General features: G+C 42.1%; 1 protein-coding gene across 3 annotated transcripts in view; it reads left to right on the top strand.

Moving 5' to 3' along the window:
• Positions 1-25,310, top strand: part of col16a1 (collagen, type XVI, alpha 1) — a 94,075-nt gene that overhangs the window by 58,508 nt on the left and 10,257 nt on the right. For 2 of the 3 annotated variants that reach the window (XM_033636914.2, XM_033636913.2), the window contains 37 exons: positions 3,837-3,872; positions 4,138-4,266; positions 4,524-4,568; positions 4,931-4,966; positions 5,057-5,110; positions 5,262-5,312; positions 5,400-5,543; positions 8,298-8,333; positions 9,470-9,577; positions 9,934-10,056; positions 10,185-10,238; positions 10,350-10,391; positions 10,791-10,826; positions 10,905-10,958; positions 11,055-11,123; positions 11,221-11,274; positions 11,653-11,679; positions 12,622-12,678; positions 12,999-13,043; positions 13,202-13,273; positions 13,998-14,051; positions 18,371-18,427; positions 18,548-18,667; positions 18,795-18,836; positions 18,946-19,011; positions 19,988-20,032; positions 20,700-20,744; positions 23,464-23,517; positions 23,609-23,662; positions 23,778-23,831; positions 23,925-23,969; positions 24,079-24,132; positions 24,216-24,251; positions 24,338-24,400; positions 24,476-24,547; positions 24,653-24,706; positions 24,842-24,886. In XM_033636914.2, the coding sequence (XP_033492805.1) occupies positions 3,837-3,872; positions 4,138-4,266; positions 4,524-4,568; positions 4,931-4,966; positions 5,057-5,110; positions 5,262-5,312; positions 5,400-5,543; positions 8,298-8,333; positions 9,470-9,577; positions 9,934-10,056; positions 10,185-10,238; positions 10,350-10,391; positions 10,791-10,826; positions 10,905-10,958; positions 11,055-11,123; positions 11,221-11,274; positions 11,653-11,679; positions 12,622-12,678; positions 12,999-13,043; positions 13,202-13,273; positions 13,998-14,051; positions 18,371-18,427; positions 18,548-18,667; positions 18,795-18,836; positions 18,946-19,011; positions 19,988-20,032; positions 20,700-20,744; positions 23,464-23,517; positions 23,609-23,662; positions 23,778-23,831; positions 23,925-23,969; positions 24,079-24,132; positions 24,216-24,251; positions 24,338-24,400; positions 24,476-24,547; positions 24,653-24,706; positions 24,842-24,886 (2,232 nt within the window). The remainder of the gene's footprint in view (positions 1-3,836; positions 3,873-4,137; positions 4,267-4,523; positions 4,569-4,930; positions 4,967-5,056; positions 5,111-5,261; positions 5,313-5,399; positions 5,544-8,297; positions 8,334-9,469; positions 9,578-9,933; positions 10,057-10,184; positions 10,239-10,349; positions 10,392-10,790; positions 10,827-10,904; positions 10,959-11,054; positions 11,124-11,220; positions 11,275-11,652; positions 11,680-12,621; positions 12,679-12,998; positions 13,044-13,201; positions 13,274-13,997; positions 14,052-18,370; positions 18,428-18,547; positions 18,668-18,794; positions 18,837-18,945; positions 19,012-19,987; positions 20,033-20,699; positions 20,745-23,463; positions 23,518-23,608; positions 23,663-23,777; positions 23,832-23,924; positions 23,970-24,078; positions 24,133-24,215; positions 24,252-24,337; positions 24,401-24,475; positions 24,548-24,652; positions 24,707-24,841; positions 24,887-25,310) is intronic. The other variant, XM_033636915.2, reaches the window with a different exon arrangement.

The raw sequence follows: 25,310 nt of genomic DNA, 5'->3' as shown, positions 1-25,310 counted from the left end.
GGCCAGCAGTAGAAACACTACTGCGCATGTTCAGTGGGCCACATACAAGTAAGCTAGAAACCTTTTTGGCATATGCACCAGGCGAGCAATTCCACTGTACTCATTAGGCGCCATCTTGGGCTCCAGAATCCAGTTCTAAGCTACATCCATGGCACAAAGCTTGTAAAATTACCCACATCTTTTGCACATATGAGCCCATAGAGCAAGCATACTTTTGTTTTCTTTAAATACGCCTCCCAGCTGCTTGTTCACATGAATGTCACGCTTGTTCACATGAATGGCAGTAGTGAAAAACTCTCAACTTTAAGGGCTATTTAAAGTCTCTTTCCTACTGCACCAAAAAACAACTTACACTAGCTAATATCTGGCTTTTGGTTTTAATGGGAAAGGTTACAAACGGCATTCTCTCCCGGGACAAATGACTCTGCAGTAGTTACAGGTATTTATCAGCTCCAGCTCAGAGTGGCAATGATGGAAATATGACAGCTGGGTGGACATGCTAGTTTTAGCCTCTTTACCAGCGCGACTCAATGAAGGGTCATCACAACATATTGTCTATATATATATATATATATATATATGTATATATATAAATAAATATATATATATATACAGTACAGGCCAAAAGTTTGGACACACCTTCTCATTCAATGCGTTTTCTTTATTTTCATGACTATTTACACTGTAGATTCTCACTGAAGGCATCAAAACTATGAATGAACACATGTGGAGTTATGTACTTAACAAAAAAAGGTGAAATAACTGAAAACATGTTTTATATTCTAGTTCCTTCAAAATAGCCACCCTTTGCTCTGATTACTGCTTTGCACACTCTTGGCATTCTCTCCATGAGCTTCAAGAGGTAGTCACCTGAAATGGTTTCCACTTCACAGGTGTGCCTTATCAGGGTTAATTAGTGGAATTTCTTGCTTTATCAATGGGGTTGGGACCATCAGTTGTGTTGTGCAGAAGTCAGGTTAATACACAGCCGACAGCCCTATTGGACAACTGTTAAAATTCATATTATGGCAAGAACCAATCAGCTAACTAAAGAAAAACGAGTGGCCATCATTACTTTAAGAAATGAAGGTCAGTCAGTCCGGAAAATTGCAAAAACTTTAAATGTGTCCCCAAGTGGAGTCGCAAAAACCATCAAGCGCTACAACCAAACTGGCACACATGAGGACCGACCCAGGAAAGGAAGACCAAGAGTCACCTCTGCTTCTGAGGATAAGTTCATCCGAGTCACCAGCCTCAGAAATCGCAAGTTAACAGCAGCTCATATCAGAGACCAGATGAATGCCACAGAGAGTTCTAGCAGCAGACCCATCTCTAGAACAACTGTTAAGAGGAGACTGCACGAATCAGGCCTTCATGGTCAAATAGCTGCTAGGAAACCACTGCTAAGGAGAGGCAACAAGCAGAAGAGATTTGTTTGGGCCAAGAAACACAAGGAATGGACATTAGACCAGTGGAAATCTGTGCTTTGGTCTGATGAGTCCAAATTTGAGATCTTTGGTTCCAACCGCCGTGTCTTTGTGAGACGCAGAAAAGGTGAACGGATGGATTCCACATGCCTGGTTCCCACTGTGAAGCATGGAGGAGGAGGTGTGATGGTGTGGGGGTGTTTTGCTGGTGACACTGTTGGGGATTTATTCAAAATTGAAGGCACACTGAACCAGCATGGCTACCACAGCATCCTGCAGCGACATGCCATCCCATCCGGTTTGCGTTTAGTTGGACGATCATTTATTTTTCAACAGGACAATGACCCCAAACACACCTCCAGGCTGTGTAAGGGCTATTTGACCAAGAAGGAGAGTGATGGAGTGCTGCGGCAGATGACCTGGCCTCCACAGTCACCGGACCTGAACCCAATCCAGATGGTTTGGGGTGAGCTGGACCGCAGAGTGAAGGCAAAGGGGCCAACAAGTGCTAAACACCTCTGGGAACTCCTTCAAGACTGTTGGAAAACCATTTCAGGTGACTACCTCTTGAAGCTCATGGAGAGAATGCCAAGAGTGTGCAAAGCAGTAATCAGAGCAAAGGGTGGCTATTTTGAAGAAACTAGAATATAAAACATGTTTTCAGTTATTTCACCTTTTTTTGTTAAGTACATAACTCCACATGTGTTCATTCATAGTTTTGATGCCTTCAGTGAGAATCTACAATGTAAATAGTCATGAAAATGAAGAAAACGCATTGAATGAGAAGGTGTGTCCAAACTTTTGGCCTGTACTGTATATATATATGTATATCAGGCATGTCCAAAGTCTGGCCCGGGGGCCAATTGTGGCCCGCAGACCAATTTTAATTGGCCCTCAGCTTGATTTTCAGAATATACCATATGTGGCCCTTTACACAATAATGGTTAATTGAGCAAGATCACTTCACATTTTTACCCTTCGCCTCACAATTATAGCACTATCATACAGTTTGTAGACAGGCATCAATAGTTCATTAAGAGATAAAAGTGGTTGCATTTGTCTCACTTTTTTTTTTTTTTCAAACCCATTTGATGTGAGAATCAGTTGGCCCCCAGGTATTTTCATGTTGTTTTGTCTGGCCCCCATTCAAAAAAGTTTGGACACCCCTGATATACAGTATATGAAATAAGTAACCACCGTAACATATTCACTGGCCTCCATGCTGCTTTCTACTGTTTACTTACCTGATTTCTGGCCTGTTGTTGACATTGAACATGACAAACCAGAAAAAAGAAAAAAAAACTGAAAGGACTCCTCATCCACTGCAAAGGTCTATACATAAATGTGGCAGAGCTGTGTGCCTGGCTCTAGTCTAGCGGCAATTGGAAAGCAGTATTAGGCCCGTTTTCACCACAGGAACTTCAGGGTAATTTTACGGGGCCGGGGCCGTTGGTGCGTGTCTCCACCACAGGAACCACCCCCCAAGGACAGAGTTCCGGAACTTTTACAGGGGCTAAACAAGTCCCTGCCTCGGAGTAGGTACTCAGAACGGCCCAGAAAAACTCCTGGCTGGGGCTTGGGGTTTACTTGGTGCTGACTGGATATACTCAAGGTGGGATGTGACGTCAACAGAAAGCGACAAAATAGCCGGCATTTTTAAAACTCAGCAGACGAGGTCCTCTTCGAGACGTCTTCTCCTCTCGTTCATAGCTTCCACCGCCACGTAAACGAAGAGACACGCCAGAAACCCAGCAACGACCTCAGCTCCTTCCATGTTGATAATCGTCTTTCTTATGTCTGCTTTCTTCTTCATACTTCTGCTTTGTTGTTCTTCTTCTTTGTTTGTTCCTTTGCGGTGTCGCCCCGGTCAAAATGGTCGCGCAACGATTACATCACATCCAGAGCCCGGTAACTTTACAGGAACCTTCCTCCTACTCCGCTCTCTCAGTGGAGACACGGCGGTTGAGAGGGCCGAGTGAGGGGACGTTCCTGTAAAGTTCCTGCCCCCCAAATAGTACCAGGAACTTCTTCAGTGGAAACGGGCCTATTGCCTACTTTCAGCGAGTTTCCAGTGGGTAAAAAAAGGCATTTACAAGCTAATTTTGGTGGAAAAAGTATACACATATTAGTACTGGGAAGTTGTAAACACTTTCACAATGTAAATCTAAAGGAAGAAGTCTCTATCGGGCCAGTGGCATGATGTGACACACCTGGAAGTTGTAAATCCACAGTTTGGCCACTATGTTAAATTGCCTTCAAAGCCTGCTCCGTACACATTGCTGCTATACTCCTATATCTGCCCGATTGTACCACTATGTACCATGTCGAGAGATGACATCTCAAAGCAAACACAGTGAGTTGCGACTAACTTGCCTTCATGAATATCTGTGTTTTTGTGTGTTTTGGCAGGGGGAACCAGGAACAGGTGGTGTCAAAGGAGAAAAGGTCAGCTTTTATGGGGCTTGAGGTTAAACAATTTCTTGTGTAGACTATTCAGCTGTCGGCTAGACAGAGTACCCTAATTAGTGAATTTCACATTGTACATCTTGCATAACATATTTTTTAATGTAGCAGTAGTTGCACCTGTCTTGAAGCAACAAAACATTTCTAACCGTGCTAATTTAGTTTGTTGTTATTTGAATGAATCCTTATGTGGATAATTACGTGGAGATGATGTCTGACCCGGCTCTGATCCGTCTGCGTGCTTTAGGGAGAACCGTGTTCTGTGTGCCCCACTCTCGGAGAGTTACCTCCTAACCACGTCCCTGGTGTCCAGGCCCAAACCCTGCAGCAGAAGGGCCAGAAGGGAGAGCCCGCGATCGGACTGAAAGGAGAGCAGGTAAGTCTGTTGTAAGAATGAATGTAATTCTAGCGCTAAATGAAAAGCAGAAAACCATAACGAACAGTTTAATATTATTATTGTTGGTCTTACTGAAAGGAAACAATTATATACACTCTAACACCCATGGTAGAAGAAAACTGATTTGGTAATTATTTTTATGATTTTGCTCACGTCAGTGTGTTTGCTCGCATGTGTGATTAGTGATAAGCAATTTCATTAAAATGATGTATCGTTCACTTTTTCCTGCTCCACAGGGGGAGCCAGGAAATGTTGGATCACCTGGCCTCAGAGGAGAGAAGGTAAGTAACATAAAAAGAAGCAGCTCTGAGAGTCTGTGACCTCAACAGCAGACTAGGCTTACATGAGGTGAACTCACTCAGTAGGTTGCAGAATGAGGCTCGTAATAGACTTTACAAGGAAGATAATCACAGCGGTGCGCTAATTTTAGGGCCCGAAACTGTCTGCCATGGGGATTTTACTCAGCAGGGAACCTATTAGTGAAAAGCTCAGGTACTGAAAAACCAAAATCATTTGACATGGCTGCCTGTAGGGTGCACCTTACTATAAAATGTGAATTACCAATTTAAAAGACCCATCCATTTTTATCAATTTGTGAAATTCAGATGCTGCAGTGATTTTTTTTTTTTTAACTTGTCTGCAGGGTAGCGCAGGCACCAAAGGAGCTGATGGTAAGCCGGTAAGTTCAGAGTCAGTTTTTTGAAACAGAAAGCCTTGCTTCACATCCTGATGCGATGATGGTGTTAAATGAAATGTGTCCATGTGTCAGGGAAAACCTGGACCGAGGGGACCCAGTGGCAAGGATGGACAGAAAGGCCCAAAGGTAAGAGAACACAAAAACCCTTTTATTTTACTGCAGCTTTAGTGTGTCTAGACAAAGAAAGGTCCAGTGGTGTTGTTATTTTCATAGTTATGATATTTCTGTTTTCACAGTAATGCCATGCCACTTTAATATTCTTTTCATCTTTTGACAGGGAGAGCAAGGACTGCCTGGTCTTGGTATTCCTGGCCTTAAGGGTGAGAAGGTAAGCATAGATGCATGCATTGTTTTTTGCATCCTTTATTTTCATTTTCATGCAAACTAACCCTTCTGGCTCTCTGCCCCTCCCTAGGGCGAGTGCGGTCTGTGCCAGCCGGCTGAGGTTGGCAGCGGACCTGCGGGCATTAAATTGCCTGATGGAGTGCGAGGCGAGCGTGGCGAACCAGGCCTTCCAGGTCCACCAGGACCTCCAGGTCTCGGAGCTGAGGGCAAACAGGTAAGAAAAAGATGGCCACTAGCAGCAAGGATATCTAGAAACTCGATCAGATGACATTTATACAAAAATACACAGGCAGCTTTTTGGAATTAGGAAATTGGTTTCACTTAATCTGTTTTAAATGTTTACATTGTTGCCTTGCTTGTAATAGAAGCAACCCAATGAGATTGAGGGCTAGAAAAATGACAGATGCTATCCTTGCGCACACAACACTAGAGAGACACACACTATACATTTTCAGAAGAGAAAAGGTCAAGCCCTCTCAAGGCTGTTCTGGTCCGTCCTGTAGAGGGCAGTATGATGCTCTCCAAACTCCCAAAGCCAAGAGCAAAACAACCAAGGACCAATATCTGCTGAAATGACATACAGTGCTTTAGGTATATTGCCGCCGCTTGTTTTATTGTGCTTTGTGTTATTACATACTATGTTACTGTGCTTTTATTGCATTATATTGTTTATTATACTGTGTAGTCTCTCTTTAAACCTTAATGAAACAATAAAACTTGACTGAGTGCACATGGAACAGTGCTGTAGCTTAACACCAAGCTCCTGGGGAACAAGAAACATGATTTGATAAGATCCTTTAACAGTTAAGTCATATTCTTTGGCCTACTCTATTGCCTTGTAGCGCTTGTAATGGCATTACTACATGTGAATGAAAACAACCAATCAGAGCGGAGGTGTCTCTAAAGCAGCTTTCAGTCATGTCAATCCGGTCAAACTGTCAAACTAGGCAGCGCTGATCAAATATAAATCAAGATTGTGTTACTGCCTGTTTTTTGCCAACATATTGTAGTGTAGCTGTAAAATGAGGAAGTTACTCCAGCTGGTGGGCGGAGCTTCTACTTAGGTTGACATTTTCCAACACAGCCAGTCAGTCTCAAACTTATTTTACAGCTAGGCATTTCACTTAGATATGTTTCTGAAAACATTTGAGGCAGAAATGATTCATATTTGTTCAGCGCCACCGAGTTTGACAGTTTGATTGCAGTTCATAGAGGGATTGACACGACGGATCACTGCGCTCTGATTGGTTGTTTCTGGTGAGCCGTTGTAGATTCTAGTGAATGCCAGTAGAAGCAGTAGGAAGAGAAAGAGGGACGTGGTTTTTTCACAGATTATGTGTCACATGCACTTTTTTTTTAAGAATTTAGTGACAATTTAAGCAAATACATGACACAAATTTATTTTCATAAGCTAACAGCTATCTTAATATATCTTACTATATAATGACGAAAACTCTGTATCTGTGTGTGGCTGTTCCACGTTTTTCTCCTCACTGACTTGGTCAGTCCATGTGAAATTTGGCACAGTGGTAGAGGGTCATGGGAGGATGCGAATGAAGCAATATTACATCAATTGGCCAAAGGGGGGCGCTATAGCAACCGATTGAAATTGCAAACTTTGAATGGGCATATCTCATGCCCCGTATGTCATAGAGACATGAAACTTTGCACAGAGATGCCTCTCCTCATGAGGAACAAATTTGCCTCAAGAACCCATAACTTCCGGTTATATAGATTTTCCGCAATTTGAATTTTTTGAAAAACACTTCAAATTGATCTCTTCCTAGGAAGTTTGACCGATCTGCATGAAACTCGGTGAACATAATCTAGGGACCAATATCTAAAGTTCCCTCTTGGCAAAAGTTGGAAAACTTACTAAAACTGAGCTTCTATAAGGCAATGAATATTGCGGCAGGCGTGGCTCATCACATAAAGGTGTTTAACATCTCAAGGGTTTCACCGATCATCACGCAACTTTGTAGGCATATGACCACACATAATCTGAGGGGACCCCTCCATTATTAACCCCATCAAACAAAATGGGGGCGCTAGAGAGCTCATTTCTTATCTAGGCCTAACCGCCATATCGATTTTTACTAAACTTGGTAGATATGTAGAACAGGACGCCTCAAGGTGACTGGAGAAATTTAACTCTAATTGGCAACTAGGTGGCACTATAATAACAGAAAAATGCTTAAAAATGGCTAAAATGTGACCGATTGCTGTGGCTCCCCCTGTGGACCAATGTTGTTGTTTCTAATTTTTGGTATGACTAAGTCATGGTATGGTATGCTGTACATAATCACGGAAACTTTCAGTGTGTCATTCTGTCTGTCCGTCATTCTGTCTGTCCCACATTTTTCTACTCTACGTGGTCAATCTGTGTGAAACTGCACATAGGCACTGAGGATTGGCATAGGTAGAAGGTGACGAAGCTGCCAATGGGTATGGACTAGTAGCTTTAAACAGTGGAATTTCACCCTGCAAACACACCCACCGTCAGACTGGTCTGTCTTTATCTGAATTACTGATAGAAATAAAATCACACAAATGCCACAAAAAAAGAGCAGCTTGTCGCCATCCTATTTCATTGTCGTGGTGAAGCCGATTAAGCTGCATCTGGATTAGAGAAAAGTTTGAGATGCTGAAAGATTTCACCCCAAGGGCAAATGAGCCTCAATGCTTATTGTACAAATAAGATATGCAGGGATTCTCCTCCAACAGCACAATTGTTACTAAGTGTAATAAATCTCTGTTGGCTTCTGTCACCCCTCCCAATTACATGCTGTGTGCCTCTGCGGTTAGCTTTATGTCAACAGTTATTTTTACCTGAATGAATAGAGGCTTGCACGATACTTGCAGATGACTGCATGTGTTTGGGAGTGTGGGTGTGTACGTCCCTCGCGCACCTGCATGTGTATCATGTATCTGCTTGCACTTAAACATCACTTTCTATTTGCTTACACAGGGCCCTCCAGGACTTGCTGGTGCAAAAGGAGAAAAGGTAAGTTTCCTGCTGAAGTTTCTTGAAGATCTAGTCTATAAAAAGCTGTTTGAGATGTTTCCACACACTGTGTATTGTATCAGTGACCCACATTAAAGAGACTTGATGACAGCTGAGACATTAAAACCAACTAATCAATGTCTCTTGGGCGTTCTGTATGGTTTTAAATAACTTGTACCCAAAATACACATACCCCAAACAGACTACCCTAAATAACTCACTGCATAACCTAGAGTTATTAGGCTATTTGGAGTCGCTAGCTGCCTTGGTCGCTTGCCTTTAGAGACAGTCAGACTTTCTTTGCTAATGTGACAACTACAGGGACCAAGGATGTCTGCAGGAAAATCACCCCACAAAGTATGGACTTATATTTCACGAGAGCCCAGTCACTCTTCTTTACTTCAGGTCACCAAGTCCGTCTTTTGGAACGTTCACATTGCTCTACTCAGAAAAAATACTGGGAAATAAATCTGCCATCAACAGAGATGGACTGCTTTAAATTACCTTGAAGCTCTCCCACAATCACTTTGCTTGGACTTCAAAGCAGAGCCAGACCGACAGAGGATTTTCAAGGCTGATACCATTATCAGTGTTTGACAGTTAAATAAATCTAATAATAAAACAAGAAAACTCAAATCAGACAATTATGATAAAAAATAATGCTTTAACTCGACTACAGAACAGATTGCGGAGGGAAATTGATGGTACCCTGTGGAGTTTTCGTATAAACAAAGAAAAGTTATGTTTACATTCAGTGTTTCTCAACCCAAACACACTGTGTGTATAAATGAGTGCATTTCTTCCTCATAAAACATTTGCAAAGCTGATCTTCTGAATATTTGAATAATCTAGCATGACTTGTTTACTTGTTAGCAGTCTTCTTAACTGCTTCTCTTGGTGTTTTGCTGCCTTTTCTGGCACATCACAGCCACCAACTGTTAATCAGTGGAATATTATGTGACCAATGGGGTCCTCTTGCATGCACATGACAAAAAACACAATTAAAGCAGGACCCACTCACGAAAACGCTGCTCCATAGCACTACTAGTGGTAAAAAAAAAGCCTCCACATGGTACCCTAAAGTACACAGAGCTGACTGTTTGAGGCCTCTTATCATCATTTTTGATTGTTATTAGGGTAACGAAGGAGATACAGGAGAAAAGGGACTGGACGGAGCTCCTGGAGTCCCAGGACTGCCTGGAGAGCCTGGTCGGGATGGAATAAGAGGCTTGAAGGGAGAGAAGGTACAGAGTTTCTGAACTTTTGAGTTAGATTAACTTTGCTGCACCCTATTAAGTATCTGCTCCATCAATTGTGAAGGGATTACAGTGTTATGTAGCAGTCATGTTGTCTGCACACCATATATGATGTGTTGTTGGGTCTTTTTGAGTTTGTATGGATCTGGTTTCTGACTCTCCATCCATGGAGACGTCAAATTGCAGGTGATACCATAGTGTCACACTTTTGGACCAATGATGGTAGCCACTGGTTAAACATGGACACTGATTGGCTAAATGGAGGCACCATCATTTTCCAACTTATGTTTGAGTATTCGAAAAAGGTTCCTGGATCATGGTTTGGACTTGTTGTATTTTCCCAGGGTGATGCTTGTACCAGCTGTCCTTCTGTGGGCACTGCAGTGGGTGATGGTGTAGCTGTGCCAGGCCCCAAAGGAGAGAGAGGAGAACCCGGTCCTGCAGGGGATGGGAAGCCAGGCAAAAATGTAAGGGAATTGTGTATTTATTTATTCATGTATAATATACATATTGCTATGCATGTATTTATATTGGTACTTCTGGCTCTCTGAACTGGAAAAATTGCTGATAATCATCGTGCGTGTTTTCTCTTCAGGGAAAACCAGGATTACCAGGTGTGCAGGGGCCTGCTGGACCCAAAGGAGGCAAGGTGTGAATTTCTGTTAATTGTATTATCATGCTCATAAATACATGCGGAGGATTGTGTCTAATCGTGTATCACTGACAGATTGTAATCTGTGTTGTCCTGTGCCCCCTGTAGGGAGAGCCTGGAGATGCAGGAGTTGGCCTTCCAGGACCCCAAGTAAGACTGATGTGTCCACATCTGGTGTTTTATGTCAACAGCTGAAGCAGCTCTGTCATACAAAACAAACACACGGCTCCTAGGTGGATGCCGTCCCGCTGTGATCTCAGTAATGAGCACCATATCCTTCCATGACATCAGCTTTTTCCTACCTCTTAGATCTAACAATACATTTATCATCACATCTATAAATAATCCTTGGCCACTCTCTTTCAAATCCCTTAATCACTGTAGACTCTTCATTGCTTTGTTGACATGGGGAAGCCTGTTCTTCCCTACTGCTCCACTGTGAGACAGCTCTTACAGTCAGGCCTCCCCACCCAAATCTCCACTCTTTGTTTCCCACCCTCCTAAACCTCCTGCCTGACTTTTTCCTTGTCGATTTTATTCATGTCATAGGGTGAAGAGGGACCAAGAGGGCTCCCAGGACTTGCAGTAAGTCATCTCATATCTCTAATGTCCTATTTTCTGCACTACATTTGAGAATTTGGGGTAATCAGTGTGTTTGTACAGGGACCGCCTGGAGCCAACGGACTGACTGGCCCTGTTGGTCCTGCAGGGGAAAAGGTAGAAATCCAAGTTATTGTTCCAATATGCAATCAAGTGCACCTCATTTGGTTTGAGACAGTAAGCCCATATGACGTACACTGTTCTTGTTCATAGGGCTCCAGAGGAGATGTTGGACCTCCAGGACCACAGGGGCCTGAGGGCATTGGAGTAGCAGGGCCCCCGGTAGGACAAAAATTCATCTTTTTGCATGAGCATGTGCGCATAAGATGTCATTTTGTCAAACACTGTTTCCTATTTACTTTTTTTCTCCCACAAACAGGGTAGAGATGGAGCCCGCGGGCATAAAGGATCGCCAGGAGATGATGGCAGACCTGTGAGTTGTCTCGTCACTTTATTGTCTAAAGTGTTTCATTTTGCATGTTTCTGTACATTTGCATCTACAACTGGAGGAGATGTTAAAGAAATCTAAGTCGCAAACTTGAGTTGTTGCATCAGTGTTAGCGTCTGTTCAGAGTTTTAATTTTCTTTGAGCTTCTTTGGGAATTGTCCTTGATTTAGGCATCATTTGTAACCAAGGATGTCTGCCTCGATCCATAACAGAGGCAATGTCTGCTCCCATCTCATCCTCTGTCCCCTGATCTACGCTCAGCTCACTGCCCCGTGAGCTTTCTTCTGGAACAACAAAGCAAGAGTAACTAAGTGTTTGTGTGTGTGTCTCTGTGTGTGTATGTGCTGTCTCCTTCTTTTGCAGGGATTTGACGGGGCTAAGGGGGACAAGGTAAGTCTACCGTTTTGTTTGGATGAAGGGATCTGGAGGGGTTTGAATATAAGGGGGTGGAACAGATGGTAATCACAAGAGATGGTTCAACACCCCCCTCCTCTCATCACACACATACACGCACATATACATGTGGTTAGACGCACATGCACACACCTGCCTCGAGCCTCAGATAGAGTAGCAGCGGAGGTGACGAGTGTACTGTTGCTGGCAGACAAGAGGAGTTTCGGAGCCTTAAGAGAGAAAGTGTGTGAGACTATTAATTACGGCATTCATCAGAGCCACCGGTCCAGACTGTCACTGAGAGAATGGGAGATATGAAGAAGCGGTGGAGGCAGTGCTTAAAGGTCGGGAGGGGTATGAGATGTGGGACAGGAGCCCATAGTTAAAGAGGGAAAAGTCAAGAAAACTAAGAGAGAATGAGCAAAATAGGTAAGATTTTGCAGAGGGTTCAGAATCTTTATTCAGTGTATTCATACAGAATCTGGAGATGTCCTGAAGAGCTCATGTATACTGTAAAAACCTGACTTGGATGTTAAAGTAAAGTAGTAAGCGGGCATGTAATTGGAGATACCAGGTAAGCTCCTTTTAATACAGATATAAGGTGAAATCACAGTACCATATATTCATTGCATTTTTGCACTACATTAAGCTTTTGGAGGCAAATTCACATAATGCAACACTTCAAGTTCCCAAAGTAATATAAAAATGTTCACAGCATTTCACCCCCTGCAGTTTTGAGTGTCTTTGTGATGCATAAAATTTCAAGATTTAGCAAAACTGCACGGAAGAGGTCCTGAAAGCTCAAAGAGTTCCGACTTTCTCACAGTAACTAGAGTTTTAATGTTGAATGAGGGCTCGGGTTTTGCAGCCTGTGCTTAAAATTTTGCAAAGAGTTTCACTTTAGCTTTTTTTATGGGTCTTTTTTGATGTATATTTCAGGGGGAACCTGGAGAGTGCAACTGCTTAATCCCCGTGCACACGGGTATAGGTGGACCTGTGAGTATATGCTTGCACACACCTACACACACATACACACCGAAATAAATATGTAGACATACAATTAGTTTAATCTAGAGTATTGTTGCCACGCAACAAAAGTCTGAATATACATTGATTTTTTAAACACACACTCAGGGGGTTTATTATGACTCCACAGGAGGCATATTGAGAAAAATGTACTTTCCTGCTCAGTTATTTCCCCTTTGCATCTCTGTGCTTTGACATTAGTTGTATTATTCTTAACGTCACACTGTGCGCTTTCTGTATATTTCGCAAGAACCAGTGCTGCTCTGATTTTGACTACTTTTACCTTCCAGGGAGCTCCAGGAACTTCAGCAAACATGTGGCAGCCCGGGCCTCAGGTCTGATCTGTCAGGCAGCAGTCCTATCTCATAACTTAAGCTGTGTTTGCAAGCTTTATTTCTATCATTACCTTGCAAAGTTTGTGCACAGAACTCTTCATTAGTGTTTGGTTATGAATATGTGATGCCATTTGTGTCTATGTCTTTGGGTGTTGCAGGGCCCACCAGGACCTCCTGGCCCACCTGGCCCACCCGGGCCTCAGGGTGTTACTGGAACCCAAGGACCACAGGTAAGAGAAATGGGCAGTGGGATGGTGAAGAGGGGTCTTTCTTCAGCTCATTTCAGTAGCTGCTCCATCAGTCTGGATTAAATTACAAGCTGCTTATGATGTAGGCTTTCAGCTTGGGCAGTGGGAGTACTTTAGAAAAGCAGTGCTTTGATATGCTTTGCAACATGTGGGGGAAATGAAGTTCATGATATGCATGTAGGAAAGTGGAGCAGCATTATTTACTGAACGTAATGTTGGTTTAAAATAAACTTAGATAATCAGGATCAAATGATAAATGCACTAACTTGTCCGGGGCTTTAAGCTTTAACCCATGTGGGAAGCAACAGAGCAAGCTTTGGGAATGTCTGTCAAGACATGAACAGTTATTTGAAGGTCTAAAATATAAATGTACACAAAAATGCATTGCTGATTTTAAGTATCAGTTTGATTAATTTCTAAAGTTTGTAACTGGACCAGACCTTCAAATAAGGTGCTACTGTGATCTGTGCTGCAAGAGTCAAAGGTGTAAGAAAGACATCCAAAGTGGTGATGGAGGAGGTCATGTCTTTGACAAGGGTGCATTATCGCTGAGTGCAAAATGACGGCAAGTTTCATAAGTAATGGCAGAAGAAGGAATAGGTTTGATCATTCTGACCCTTTGACTCTGCCTTGGCCCTTGGTGGAGATGGGAGTGGCTAGCCGTCGATTGGCAACAACCCACTTCAACCTCAGTTCCTTCTTTCAGGGTATCCCTGGAAACGACGGGTTACGGGGGGAACCGGGTTTGCCTGGATACAGCGTAAGTAAAATTAGAGAGAAAAGGAGGAGAGGCGGCTCTTATTTACTGATTGGAGATCTGGGGCCTTGTGTATAAATGATGCAGAAGCACAAAATGAATGCATGTGTCAGGAGGTGGAATTTATAAATAAGAACCTCCCATGTCTCCATGGGTGCTTCATTTGATTTGAGAACTTAGTTTTTTAAGGTCACAAATTATTCATTTAAGGAAACTTTAGTAAGTAATACGAGGTCATAATTTGTAACATTTGTCATAAAGTTGACTCCATAAATGTCAACACATTTCCAGTTAATAACAATCATAGTTGTGTTATGTGTTAACACATTTTTTGAGTAGTGATTTTATGGTGGCGTGATTAAAAGGGTATTAAAGCATAAATATTAAGCACATGCTGCTGTTGTGCAGTTAAAGGATGCTGCTGATGCCAGACCAAGGACAGTGCAAGTTTGGTTTATGTCGCACAATATTAAAAAGCAGTATGTTGATGTCTATTTTTGGATAACTGGGAGTAGACATAAGGCGTGTGCATATGCCGGCATATTTCATGGTGACTGAGATTTACAACTTGGAACACATGGGGGTTTTGCAATTACTACATAGTCAGAGTTTCAGCAAGTTGCGCATCTGGTTTCAGATCTGTTTTTAAACTCAGAAGTTCTCATGTGTTCTTGTAGACAAAGCTAGTTTACTGAGAGTAAGTGCAAGGACGACATCAAAGTGGAGAAATGAGCTGGAGTGTTGGGAAGTTATCCGTGGATTTTTACTGTACAGGGTGTCAGTTTTGTTTCTTTCAAGTCTGCTGATGGCTTAATTTCATTAGAGAAACATCGATGCTGATCTCCAGCCAGCACTCAAGGGGAACTTAACCTTCAACATGGGAATTAAAGTAGTGGTTTAATGGAGGATAGGGAACTGCTGGAAAATCATTAGATGACTCCGGGGAATATTTGAGCCTGATCCTATAGAAACTCTCTGCAGAAAGTTGATTGATCACATTTTAAGCAACACCTCTGTTGCTGAGATACATGTAAGCAGCCATGATCTTCATGTTTAAATGCATACATGGATCATGGGTGAAAGGAAGAGATGCAGGGAAATGTGACTGAGTTGTAGGGTAAGCTCTGCCCATATTGCAGAATGGCTAAATACTGGCACCCACCATAATAAGTTTGACCACAGTGGAAACGTTGGAACTGTCTGCCATCCATAAACTCACATGCACACACAAGTCAGGAGTTAGTTTGGCCTCAATGTTGGTGGATAAACCCATCAATGAGTCTTTTTCTTCCATGGCTCTGCAGATATTATATCACACAAAGTGACAACATGCTGTAGCTCTCAAAAGCCACTCGAATCGTCTCTGAAACACACCACGTTGCTCTGAGAAATCACAAAGTTAGCAATTTGCAGATCGCTTTAAGTGTGGCAGAAGTGAACACCGCGCAGCAACATATAATTACAGAGAACCCTCTTTTGAGTGAGTCTGTTAATGCACAAAGCCTTGTGCCCGTGTAACAGCCAATAGCACGTGGCATGAAATAGCCTTTCTATCTAATGGCTCCAGTTGAACAATGTAAAATGGGTTTGTAATGACTTTGAAACCAGGCCAGGTGCTATTGACAGACTCTCTCAGTAGAAAGGGTCCCACTGCTTTGATAGCGAGCAGACCGCCGTTCATAATAAATGTGATTGGGTTTGTGGAGTGAGCCGTTTTATTTCAGACGTCAGTAAAAAAACAAGCAATGTAACTCCATTGTGGCATTTGTCTGTTAATTGTTTTTGTTGTTTTTTTTCATCCAGCGTGTGTGTTTCTGTGTATGTACACTATGTGCAGGCAGAGCATGTTGTGTGTGTGTCCTGCTTTCTTGGTGCAGACTTGAGGTTTTGACAGACTTTAATTACAGCTTCACAGCCATTAGTTGAAATGGGCACTGAGGTTTTTGTTTGTTTGTTTGTTTGTTTGTTTTTCTGGTGTAAATCTGCTATTTTGTTTAACCGGTTCATATTTGTCACATCTGTCTCTTTATGACATTCAAGAATCAACACTGCTGACTTTTAAGGGTTTGTGAAGGCTTTTTTTGAGTCATAAAATCCAATAAAACCTTTTGTTAACATGAGTGAAATCTTTGACACCAAACTCAGCCAGCTACATAGAAAATAATGGCACAGAACAGAGGGTTGCATGTGGTGCAGTGAGGATGTTATCAGCATTAATGTGAAAATAGTAAATAAATATGTCGGATATTTTGAGAAACCATAGTAAAATGCTTTGTAGTTGTAGAGTAAGGCGAAAAAGAAGTTCTTAACTGAATCTTGGATGAGGGGTGAAATACTGTCCATTCTGCAACCTCAGTCTTTTATTTTGTCTTGGCTGTGTACTGAATGAGACGATGGTCCTACACAGATATATTGCTTGGAAAGGTTGTGACACTTTGTACCAAGTGAGGTGTACTCCACCTAATGTTTGATTTCAACAACTCTTTGACAGACTCAGCACAGTGCAGTACAAATACTGTGCACTTCTTCCATCTGAATGCACAAACCTATCCTGGTTAGCATTAGCATGTAGCACTCAACCAGTGCCAAGCATAGACTGTATAAAAGCAGTGGACATGTGACGTCACCCGTTGGGTTGTTGACTTCTGTTTTGAAGCCTTGGGTGCGTTCTGAATTTTGACTTTTAGTATGTACTACAGCTGTGCTTAAAAAGTACGTACTGTTGCATGTAGTATGCACAAAGTCGGAACATACTACTTTCTCATAACATTACGCTGTGAACTTTGACCCTTCTGCTTTTATGTCCGTGACCTTGGAGGTAAAACAAACACCAATTAACAAGATCACCAGAGATGGAGATCAACCCGGAGAGCTCTGCAGTTGTTACATTGCAATGTGTGTAGTTGAACTTTAAAGTTCTACCTGCACAGATTGTAGATTCAAACATTATATTTGCAACAGTGAAGTTACATCTGCATCTCTGTCAGTGTTCATTCAATGTGACGTATCGTCCGCTGTGCAGAGGATTGTGGGTCAGAATAGCCAGAAAAGCATGCTGGCATGCATACTGCAAAATCGGACTGGATGTAGTAGAACATCCTGGTATTTTGGGGATACTGCATTTGGCATACTATGTAATGGAACATGCTAAATCTTCTTCTGGCATACCATGGTAGTATGGTAGTATGGGTATTGGGATGTACAGTTTGAGTTTGGCATGTTGGCCGTCACCATCTTTTTTTTTTTTTTTGGAGTAAGGAGTGACCCTATTTGAACGAGAGGGCTTAGCTGTGAAGAGGCAAGGGGTGGATCTGACTGAGAACCCAAGGACACAATGCACACTATACCGGCAGCCTGACAAATGCTTAGTTATCAGCTAACACCAGTGCTAACACTAGTTAGCTAGCTTGGTTAGTCAGGTGCATCCGCAATTCATGTTAACTGATATCGTTTGAGGATGCTCATTTTGGCAAACATAAAAAACAAACGCAAAACAAAATGCACTTACGAGAGAAAAATGAAACACCAATTTTTGGTACAACTGAACACTAAACAGGACATTTTTAGAATGTTACAAATAACATTGATTAACACTGCAAGGGTCAAAGTTCTAAGATGAAAACATGGACAACACCCAAAAACAAGATCATGGCTACTTAAGTGCTTACATATGCATTTGCCTCTATCCCACTTGGCCAGCAACTTGTCAGTCACAAGGTAGATCTGTCTTTTTTACTCTAAATGGGACCATAATTCACAAAATGAACATCATGCGTGTGTTGAAGATGCTTGAAACTAGCTATTGAGATCATAAACTTATTAGGAAAACGTTAACTGAGGTAATGAGTTAAGTGAGAAGTGGGGTCATTTTCTCATAGGCCTACAAACATCACACTTCTTTTTGCAACCAATGGGGTCGCCCCCTGCTGGGCATTAGAAAAAATGCAGGTTTAAGGCACTTATGTGTTGGCTTTTCTTTTTAGACCTGGAGACTATGTTCACTTCTTTTATACCAAAGCAGTGTCTTTACCATTTGGAACTCAAAATCCATCTCGGTGTTAATGACAGACTGTTATACAGTAAAGTACATAAAAGTTGAGGAGGTGTTGTCCTGTCATTGTGGAATTGGGAAGTTGTGGAAGAAAACATTGCACTGCTGTCCTTAAACTGTATCTGGAGAAAAACATTGGGGAACTTTCTTTGGGTTTGTTGAGTGTAGACAAAAAGAGCTAATTTTTATACTTGGGGTTTCCCTTAATTTTTGTACTTAATACCATAAAGTAAATATTAATTTTATTTTGGTTTCCCTGCCCCGTCTCTAGGGCATCACAGGACCACAGCAGCTTCCTCGAGACTCTGCTGGAGGAGATGGGGATGTGGTGAGTCTATGAGTAAAACTGCGTTTTTGGGAAATGGGGATTTTCTTTTCTTTTCTTTGGCATGAAAACAGTTGATCAGTGTTTTCGTGTTTAAATAATTATCTCTCTACAACACAAAAGGGCTGTGAAGATGGGAACTGCTCCATAGGAATTCCGGGTGTACCAGGCACGACTGGTGCTAAGGGAGAAAAAGGAGACCAGGGTAAGCCTGGTGTAACCCCCTTGGACAGCTGTGACAAGGTAAGACTTGCAGGGACCGGGAGTTCCTTGTCTCTTTCTTTCTTTCTTTCTTAGTTATCCGTCTGACATAATACAGTGCCAGCAGTAAGGCATTACTCTGATAACTTATTATCTTGTCTGCTTCCAGTGTTTGGAGAGACTGCAGAGAGAGCAGGCGACACAACCAGTGGTCAGTGGAGATCATTATTATATTCCAGGGAAATGCACACAGACACATAAACACATTCACAGAGATGTATGTGCACATTCTCTGGTTGATTTATTTCTCTGCCTCATAGGATGACAGACCAGGATCACCTGGAATTCCAGGAACGCCTGGATCACCGGGAATCAGGGGAGAGCCTGTGAGTCTGTGACTGTTTTCTCATATATATACACAGTACTGCTAACCTAAAGATTATATTTAGTGTGCTAAGGAAAAAATGCCATAGCATTTGTTCTGATTTGTTTAAAGTCTTGAATCCTGGACATTTTTAGATCACATTAAAGAATACATTTTTATCAATAGTCAAAGTCACGGTTTCAGAATGATGAGGAAAATGCTAACATTTTGTTTATTATGTGTAATACTTGTTGGGCTTCTTGTAGTTGTTGAGATAGAACCATTTTCTGATACTATATCTAGTTGTTGGGCACATGAGAGTATTGTTTTTCCTAATATACGATTGAATCTATTGAAAAAACAGTAGTCCCATGCGGCATGGTGGTGTGGTGGTTAGCACTGTCGCCTCACAGCAAGAGGCTTCCTGGTTTGATCCCAGGGTGGGGGAGCCCTTCTGTGCGGAGTTTGCATGTTCCCCCCGTGTCAGCATGGGTTTTCTCCAGGTACTCCAGCTTCCTCCCACAGTCCAAAGACATGCAGGTTAACTGGTGACTCTAAATTGGTCGTAGGTGTGAATGTGAGTGTGAATGGTTGTCTGTCTCTATGTGTCAGCCCTGTGATAGTCTGGCGACCTGTCCAGGGTGTACCCTGCCTCTTGTCCAGTGTCAGCTGGGATAGGCTCCAGCCCCCCTGTGACCCTCAAGAGGATAAGCAGTTACTGAAAATGGATGGATGGATGGATGGATGGATGGATAGTCCCATACCTGTGCACAAGGACTAGATACAGTATAATAAGAAAAACTCCCTTTTGAGCTAAATTGTTTGACCAATTTAGAAAGTTTCTTTAGATTTGTGTTTAGACAAGCCAAGTTTCAGTTGTTGGCATAAATGGTTTCATTTGATATGAGAGTGTATGTGTGTTTGCCTTTGTCCAGGTATGCATATCAAAATGGCTTCAGAGAGTTTGCGATCACCTTTCTCTTTCATCTTTACTACAGGGTATACCAGGAGATAGAGGTCCAGCTGGAATACCAGGGAACATGGTGAGATCCAGCAATATTTCCTCTTGTTGAACCATCCCAGACAGCCCAACTGTAGCTCCTGGAGCCTAGACACACCATAATATTTCACCATATTTTAGTTTAAGACACATATTTTCCTGTCATTTGGCTCGATATGAAAGCTGTAAAGGTCCTCATCTACTGTGCGGATGTGCCTACAGTTCATCCACACAGTAGTATATGCAGATTTTTAATGACATATTTTTCCACACTTGCCACTCTGAAAACTCTATTATCACCCCAAAATGTTTGAGAAATAGAAAGTGCATTCCAATCACTGCCTTACATCAGTATGTCTGTGAGGGAAGAGGTTCAATTTCTTTCCTTAATTTATATTTTAGGACAGTACCGTTGGGTTTTTGTCATAAAGCTTTAGATCTGAAGTGAGTTGAGAGGAGCTTGTGTTTGCCACTTTCCATGATTTCACAGAGCCCCCTACTGGTCTCAGTGAAAATGCCGTACAGTGTGGCCCAACACACTCATCTCCTCAGCACTGATTTACACACTAGCTCTGTTGCAGTGCTTCTGGTATTCACTTCATCATCAGGAACAAGTTCAAACCTGCTTTCAACACAGGCCTGCATTTATTCATGTCCATAACTGAGTTCATCTCATCTCAGGTGTTGCTTTCAATGTTTTCTGTCCACAGGGACCTCCTGGTTTCCCAGGTCCTCAGGGCCCATCTGGTTTACCTGTGAGTCTAATTCACACTTCATTTACACTGTTTTCCTCTCTTTAATCAGTGATGAAACACATAGTCAGATCCTTTAATTAAATTAAAGTACCAATAAAACAATGTCAGAATACTTCAGTACAAATAAAAATCTTTAACTTGAGTAAAAGTGCAGAAACATTATTAGATTTAAAATATTAGAGTGAAAGTACTGGTTCCCGACTAATGATATATGACATAATTTCATTCCTAATACTGATGCATCAATATGTACACAGCATTTTGCTGTTGTAGCTGGTTGAGGTGGAGATAGTTTGCTCTAATTCATACACAGTTTAGTGCAGTGATTCTAAACCTATGGGTCAGCCCCCTCTGAAAGTGTTTGTGAGATGATTTTTCACGTAAGAAGACAGGAAAAAAGTGTCTGCTGCAGAAATTGTTTTCATTTTCTCTAATCTTTGCTCTTCTGTGAAATATTGGGTTTTTATTTTTCCCTATTCAGGCTTCAAACTGTTTTAGAAGTTTTGACATCTTCTGCAGAAAGGTTCAAAACTACTGGTTAATGTTTAAAGTCCCTTAGAATTGTCTTTTTCTTATGTTTGTTACCCCTAAAACGTCTGATTTGTATCTGTGCAAGGTTTGTAACTAGAGAGGTATGTTCACAGTCCTCTACTGAAGGGGGGGATGTTGGTGCATTTCCTTATCTAGATGGATATATGAAAGCTCCGGTGCAATTGTCAGAATTTTCATTAGCATAGTGAATGTTTTGACAGCAAACAAGGTTGAGTGTGAAGTTTTTGGATGTAAAACGGACTTTGGAGTTTCCTTCCACTGTCTATCAAAAGCCCCATCGCAGCCTATAGATATTAACCAGCTATCAAGCTATCAAGCTGTCAAACAACATAAACAAAAGCCAACTACACCACACTAGTTGTCAGTTTAGTCATGTTGATGCTCACTGCTCTTTCACTGGTCAGCCTAGTGCAAACAGCACTGGAGAAAGTGGAAAATGAAAGCAATAAGTGAGAAAGAGAAGATCAGCTTCCAGCTTCTTTTTAAGTTCCTTTTTTGAAGTTATTATGGGGGAAACCATCTTTAATAAAACATTAGAATTTTTACTTTAGCAATGCATTGTCTTCTTAAAACTATTAGATGTTGTTTTATTTCTTTTGATGTAGAATCCTAATCTGAAAAGTAAATATAGCTGTCAAATGAATGTAGTGGAGTAAGACGTACAATAGTTTCCCCTGAAATGTAATAAGATAAAGGTTTGAAGTAGCATTAGATAGAAACAGAACAAGCACCTCAAAACTGACTATTTGTACTCAGTTACTTTCCACCTTTGATTTTAATACCTGTATCTGATCTGCTCCTCTCTTTCTTTTTGACTCTTTCAAATACCGATCATCCCACTTTTATATCAAGCAGCCCTTGATTATGCCATCCTTGCCATCTCTCCGCCCTCTCTGCGTCTCCCCGTGGCTCTCTAATGAAAGTTATTTCAGATGAGGAAACGATTTGGTTGTCTCTTTCTCCAGTTGTTCAATTATTCCCCCGTCTAAGTGATGGAGAGTGGGACCGCTGTGCAGACCGAGCCCTCCACCTCCTCCTCCCCCTCCTCCCCCTCCCCCTCCTCCTCCTCCTCATACAGATTTATTGTTTTAGGAGAATAGAGGTGCTAAATGGATGAGCTGTGTGAGCGCTGCATGGAATCCATTTGCGGCGTAGTGGCACTTTATAGCAGGTGTTAGCGTCCGCTGTGTGCCGCCGTGTGTCTGTTTGTACTGTTTGTGAGGGAGAGATGTGTGACCCCGCTGCTGATTACATCACTCATATTCAGTGGCGAGGAAGTTACTCACAATGATGAGCTACTAATTAGTTTCCCCTTAGAATGATCAATTAGTAATTACTTTCTCTAAATTACAGCCCTCAGTAATCACTCTAATAACTAATATCTCACAGTGATATTCTTAACATTTTGTTGATGTTCAGCTTTATTTATTTATTCTAAAAGGACAATTAGCTAAACAGTTAATTATCACCCCCCACCACCACCACCTTCTTGAAAGGGTCCATTGACATTCTTTTATTCACTCCAACTTCTTTCTTTTCTTCCAGCACTCATCTGTCTTCCGCTTACAGCAGCTGTTGCTAGGCAACAGATCACACTCGCACATGCATATTAATGTTTATGTCAAAACAGCATTCAGTATTCAATTAGGGTTGAGATGTTATGCATTACAGAGGTAAAGTCAGTCTGTAGTGTGATCACATATTTTGTTGCTTAGTAACACACAAATGCTGCTCATTCGTTTTGTTTGTTCGATGTCCCAAAGAGATAAATGACTTAATGAAGTCTGCAGCTTTGGTAGAGTTTGCATCTGAATCTGCAGCACAATAAATGAGGCGAGGATGAAAGGAGGGAAGCCATTTTGTATCTTTGGTGCGGGGAGTGAAAAATAAAAATTGAATGCAGCATCCAGCTGGACCGAGCAGGCGATGTTCAGCCTCCGGATATCACCATCATAGACCTAAATCAGTATCCTGAAGCCTGATGGAGGTGTAGAGCAGAGGACAAAATCAAATGGAGGCAGTCCCAGAGGGAGACGGCACAAGCCAGTTCGCTATTTCCTCCCTTTGATATTGACTCGCCTTGTCCTTGGCACATTTCCACCAGGGAAGCATACATATCACATCTACTCCCTCATTTTCTAATCATTTCTCACTCTGACATTCTCAGGGTCAGCAGGGTGAGCGAGGGTTACCCGGCCTCGCAGGACTGAAGGGCGAACAGGCGAGTATCTGCCAATCAGTTTCCCCGAAATCATAACATGTAGAAAAATATTTTTTTTCATGCTTGATTGATTGTATGAACTTTACCTCAGGGCCCTCCAGGGACGCCTGGCTATCCAGGATCCATGGGACCGCCTGGACTTCCTGTAAGTTACTCTTATCTGCTTCATTATAAAAGAAGTATGGGATGGAGAGCAGTCTGACAGCTTTAATGGATGGAAAGGTGGTTACATTGATTAAGTGTCTATATGTATTTGTCAGGGACTGAAGGGCGAACGCGGGAGCCCAGGAAGCGCTGGTCAGAAAGGAGAATCAGTAAGCCATTATAGCATTAATGTGATATAATACACAATGCCTTCAGTGATAGTGTTGCATATTAACTGGCTAACATTTCCTTCACCTCTGCAGGGGGCTCCTGGTAACCCTGGGTACCAAGGGCCGGCTGGTGCAGCGGTCAGTGTTTCATCATAAATTTTGCTCGGCAATATTAAGACCTGGCTTCCTCGTTTATCATTACAAACTGTAATAAGAGAGAATAATTTGAGCCCATCTGTGTCTGCAGGGCATTAAAGGAGACACGGGACCAGCAGGGCCTGTTGGTGCCAAAGGGGATCAGGTTTGTACTCATACACGTAATAGAAAAATTTGAATATTAGAAATTAAAAATCCATATTCATATGCGACTCTTTCCATTTCAAGGGTTTCCAAGGACAACCAGGTTTCCCAGGACCACCAGTATGTAAATTCATAACTCCTCTACAACAAGTTCTTACCTTTGGAGTCGTTGTAGTGATTTTATATGTTACTGTGTATTTTTTTAGGGTGCACCAGGTCCTTCCGGAAAACCTGGAAGGGAAGGTACCACTGGGCTCAAAGGCGAAAGGGTGAGTACAAGTCACACATTTAGTTTTTGCATCCAACATTATCTGTTGTTGTGCTGAAAATCTCTGCTTTCAAAGGGCAATGATGGCACTCAAGGTTCCCAGGGACCAACTGGACCACCAGGCTCCCCAGGCTCCCCTGGGCTGATGGTATATAAATATTGTATTACCAGTTTGACCCATTCTAACATATCTATGACCTGTAAGCTGTTCAGTATCCTCATTTGCACTCTCCGTCTGTGTTTGCAATGAAAGGGCCCCCCTGGGATTGAGGGAATTGATGGAAAAGATGGGAAACCAGGGCTGCGGGTAAGTTACAGACAGGCATGCACATATACAAGCAGAGTATCCAAACACAAGCTGAGGTCATGCTATACTTGGTAAAGTTAAATACATGCGTATAACAGTTGACCTTTGGTGCTGCCATTTTTTTTTCCTTATCAGGGAGAGGCAGGCCCTCCAGGCCCAATAGGACCACGAGGAATCCCAGTAAGTATCACCTTTAACATTTACATGACCTGATTTGATTCTCTTGTCGATCCAGTGCAGAAAACAACATGAATTAGGCATGAGAAGTATACTGCGTGTAACCTGAAGTGCTGAAAATGGAAAATAATGCAATTTTTGTACCTATCTTTATGAATCATGTAACCCTTTGATGTTCTGTAATATGAATCCTGAAAACATGCAGTAAGAGTCAGACAGCTGCAGAAAATAACAGGATAAGGTTTTAACTCATTCTATGTCTGAATCAATTTCTCAGTCATATATATTGAGATTTTTAGCCATGCTAGTTGCATGACTGTTCCTCCAGCACCACCATGAGGTTCACATTTGTGTTTCTGAGTCAGTTGTCTCTTGGATTGTAGGGGTGAGAGGAAAAATGGTTGTCTAGATGCATAACAATTCTCTT

Source organism: Epinephelus lanceolatus, chromosome 16, assembly GCF_041903045.1.
Source record: "Epinephelus lanceolatus isolate andai-2023 chromosome 16, ASM4190304v1, whole genome shotgun sequence".
Classification (NCBI taxonomy): Eukaryota; Metazoa; Chordata; class Actinopteri; order Perciformes; family Serranidae; genus Epinephelus; species Epinephelus lanceolatus.
The sequence above is the reverse complement of the archived record's forward strand: the minus strand, read 5'-3'. Positions and strand labels throughout refer to the sequence as shown.